We start from the raw sequence: 4,210 nt of genomic DNA, 5'->3' as shown, positions 1-4,210 counted from the left end.
AATTAATGTTGAAACCACTTCAGTTTCAGGCCAAAAGAAGAGAAGGTTCAAGTAGTTGGTGTCTCGCTAAGCGAGGCATATGCGCTTAGCGAGTGACATCTGCTAAGCGAGGCATGCAGCTCGCTTAGCATGCTAGGAAACCCTAGAAGAGGATCAATTAGAGATATGTTCGCCTAGCGCGCCGCGAGCTCGCCCAACGAGTTGTTTGTCTCTTCTCGCGCTCAACACACCCAACTCGCTAAGCACAAATTCAATTACTCTCGCTTAGCGAGCTTTCAGAAGCTGAAACGTCCAAGTAGCCTTTAAACACTGAATTTGGAGGAAACTAAATGGGGAGTTGAAAAACATAGCCAAGGAAAGAGCTGAAGCGACAAAAACTGAGCCACCAAGAGAGTTTAGGTTAAAGGAGTGATATTAGGGTTCTAGAGGTTGAAGGAGACATCCTCAACCCTTCTTAGCCATTTTTTACTCAAAATTTGTTCTTCTTTGTATTGAAAGCTCATTACTTGTAATGGAAGGCTAAACCTCTTGGTTGGGAAGTTCAGCTGAACCCTTGATGTAACATTCTTTCACTATCTATTTAATGTTGTTTTTATGTGTTCTTTGCTTCTATCTATGCTTATTTTTACATGCTTGTGGCTTAATCACCCATTTATATGTATAGTTAGGATTTTTAGCATTGGGAAGTGCTTTAAAGCCTTAGAACTTGATAGAGCAAGCTAGAAAACTGTATGTCTAGGAATGGAGTGCAGCGATCTAGTCCATATTATGTTGTAGACTTAATGCAACTCTTTTAGACTGAGTTTGCTGAGGGATCAAGGATGAGGTTTAAAGAGAGTTAGGCCCGTTCACTCGAGGGATCTTGGTTTGGGTAATTTCTCAGCATAAGAACACTAGGATAACATTAAATAGAGAAAAATACATAACAACATCAAGGAAAATTCAGTAGAACGACCCAACGCTTTTTACTTAACTATTTTACTTCTCAAACTTTAGATATTTAGTTTATAGTTAACTAGATTTTAGAACAAAAACCCAACTTGATATTTATTTCACTTTTGGTTGTACAAATGTTTGCTCACTGAATGTACAGTTCTGAGTGAAACAAATTCCATGTGGATATGATACTCAGTCTTACCGTTTTAATATACTACTTGTGCGAATCGGTACACTTACTAACACACAAACAAGTTTTTGGCGCCGTTGTCGGGTAATTTCTTTCCACTTAGATAGTATAGTTCAGTTTGTAGACATTTATTCATTATTCTTTGATTGATTTTGTGAATAGATAGTTAGGATTTATTTTTTCTCTTGACCTGGTTAATTGTTGCTCTGTTAGTACTTCTTATATGTGAGGTAATTCTTCAACAGGGAATTTAGTTCCATTAGATTTGGAAATAGAAGCTACTTGCAGGAGAAACAACGCAGAAAGAAGGAAGAAAGCTTTGCAAGAAAGGACAACATAACCAAGTTCAGAGGGAACTCAATCATCTGAATCATCTTCAGCATTTCCAAATTTAAGGGAATCTGAAGTAGATGCGTCTGAAGCACATATCATGGCTGAGGATCAACCACGGAGGGTGACTCTTAAAGATTATTCTACCTCGACCGTGCCACAATTTTTCACAAGCATTGCACGACCAGAAGTTCAAGCTCACAACATCACATATCCTCATTCCTTGATCCAGTTGATTCAAGGAAATTTGTTTCATGGTTTGCCGAATGAAGACCCTTATGCACACCTTGCTACTTATATAGAAATCTGCAATACTGTGAAAATTGCAGGTGTGCCGGAAGATGCAGTAAGAATTAGCTTGTTTTCATTTTCTTTGGTTGGAGAAGCCAAGAGGTGGATGCACTCGTTCAAGGGAAACAACTTAAAAACTTGGGAAGAGGTTGTAGAGAAATTTCTAAAGAAGTACTTCCTAGAGTCCAAGACAGCTGAAGGCAAGGCAGCTATCTCTTCATTCCATCAATTTCTAGATGAATCCCTGAGTGAAGCACTTGAGAGATTTCGTAGCTTGCTGCGGAGAACACTGACTCATGGATTCTCCGAGTCGATTCAACTGAAATTTTTTATAGATGGTTTGAGACCGCAGTCCAAGCAGTTATTGGATGCTTCTACTGGAGGAAAAATTAAGTTGAAGACCCCTGAAGAAGCAATAGAGCTTATTGAAAATATGGCTGCAAGTGATCATGCTATTTTGCGTGATAGGACTCATGTACCCACAAAGAGAAGCCTGTTAGAGCTTTCTTCACAAGATGCACTATTGGCACAGAACAAGCTGCTAGCTAAGCAACTAGAATCATTGACGAAGACACTTAGTAAGCTGCCAACCCAATTGCAAGTGACTCAACCTTCACATTCAGCAGTTATGCAGGTTGGAGGTTGTAGCATACATGGAGGATCGCATGAATCTGGTTGTTGTATACCTCTTGAAGATTCTGCAAAAGAAGTGAATTATATGGGAAATCAACACATACCAAGGTTTAATGTAGGTGGATTTTCAGGTTATCAGGAAGCTTACAATTTTAATCAGAATTAAGGGCAGTGGAGGTCTCATCCTGGGAACCAATTCAACAAAGACCAAGGAGGACCATCCAATAGGTGTCAAAATCAAGGGCCTAACCTGTACGAAAGGACAACCAAGGTGGAGGAGACTTTGGCTAAGTTCATGCAAGTTTCAATGTCCAATCACAAAAGCACAAAGTCTGCTATAAAGAACCTGGAGATTCAAGTAGGACAACTAGCTAAGCAGATAGCTGAAAATTCTTCTGGAGGTTTTGGGGCTAATACTGAAAAAAAAATCCCAAAGAAGAATGCAAGGCTGTCATAACTAGAAGCAAGAAGGTAACCATGGTGGAAGATGAAGGGAGGAGTAGTGATAAGTAGGAGTTAGTAGCTGAAGGATAGAAAGAAAAAGAAAAAGAAAAAGATTAGAGGAGGGACAAAAAAATAAATGATGAGGAGAAAGAAGAAAAAGAAGAAAAAAATGAAAAAAAAAAGAGAAAAAGAGGAAGAAAAGAAGACAAAGAGTGAGTTGGCTAGAGAAAAGAAGAAGGAGGTTGTTCCATGTACAGGGAAGGAAGCATCATATCCCTTGGTGTCGTCTAAGAAGGAAAAGTAATGACACTTTGCTCATTTCCTTGATATCTTAAAGAAATTGGAGATAACTATCCCATTTGGAAAAGCCTTGCAAAAAATGCCACTATACTCAAATTCCTTAAAGATCTGTTGACCAAAAAAGGCAAATATATCCACAGTGATAATATTGTGGTGGAGGGAAATTGTAGTGATGTTATTCAGAGAATCCTTCCACCAAAATACAAGGATCCAGGGAGTGTCACAATCCCTTGCTCTATTGGTGCGGTGTTTGTTGGAAAAGCCCTTATTGACTTAGGGGCCAACATTAATTTGATGTCTCTCTCCATGTGCAGAAGGATCAGAGAGCTGGAAATCATGCCAACAAGAATGACATTGTAGCTGGCAGATCGCTCAATTACAAGGCCATATGGTGTAGTTAAAGACGTATTGGTCAAGGTGCAGCAGTTTACCTTTCCTGCAGATTTCGTGATCATGGATATTGAAGAGGATGCTGAAACCCCACTGATTTTGGGTCGTCCCTTCATGTTAATTGCCAATTGTGTGGTAGATATGGGGAAAGATAATTTGGAAATGGGTATAGATGATCAGAAGATCACATTTGACTTGTTTAATGCAAAAAAACACTCACTTGACCGAAATGTTTGTTCTAAGATGGATGAGGTTGAGAATGAAATGGTTCTGATGGCTAGAGCAAAGATTGCTCCAAACCCTTGAGGTAACATGCGTCTAGCTAATGACATTAAAAAAGCGCTTACTGGGAGGCAACCCATTTCTTTTTCCTTGTTTTTCTTTTTCTTTGTTTTCTTAATCATTTCATATTGTTAGGTTTTAACTTGCTTGTGATTGTTAGAGTAAGACTTCAACATGTTTTGTATGAGAAAAAAGGGTTGCTAAAGCTTCTCTAAAGTTGTGGATGTGGAAATAACTTAGAAATTTTTTTCAGTCATCCACTTGCTCAACGTGCCCTGTGCGCTAAGTGAATCATCCTTCATGCGCTGAACAAGTAATCACTCGTGTTGAGTGCGCCAACCCCTACCCATTGGCTGAAGGGGTCTCGCTAAGCGAGATAGTTGCGCTTAGCCCAAAAACTTCTCTGGAATTGCA

The 4,210-nt window shown here is 39.3% G+C and overlaps 1 protein-coding gene across 1 annotated transcript; it reads left to right on the top strand.

Moving 5' to 3' along the window:
- The first annotated feature begins 1,556 nt into the window (after positions 1–1,556).
- Positions 1,557–2,546, top strand: LOC114366815. The gene has a single exon (XM_028324181.1). The coding sequence runs from the start codon at positions 1,557–1,559 to the stop codon at positions 2,544–2,546; it is 990 nt and encodes a 329-aa protein (XP_028179982.1).
- Positions 2,547–4,210: the final 1,664 nt, after the last annotated feature.

The sequence above is a fragment of the Glycine soja genome, chromosome 1 (genome assembly GCF_004193775.1).
Source record: "Glycine soja cultivar W05 chromosome 1, ASM419377v2, whole genome shotgun sequence".
NCBI lineage: Eukaryota > Viridiplantae > Streptophyta > Magnoliopsida > Fabales > Fabaceae > Glycine > Glycine soja.
Note: the sequence above shows the minus strand (reverse complement) of the source record. Positions and strands in the feature narration are given on the sequence as shown.

Bases quoted from the DNA above. Each gene is read 5' to 3' on its own strand.
- LOC114366815 (XM_028324181.1), top strand. From the start codon at position 1,557: ATGGCTGAGGATCAACCACGGAGGGTGACTCTTAAAGATTATTCTACC.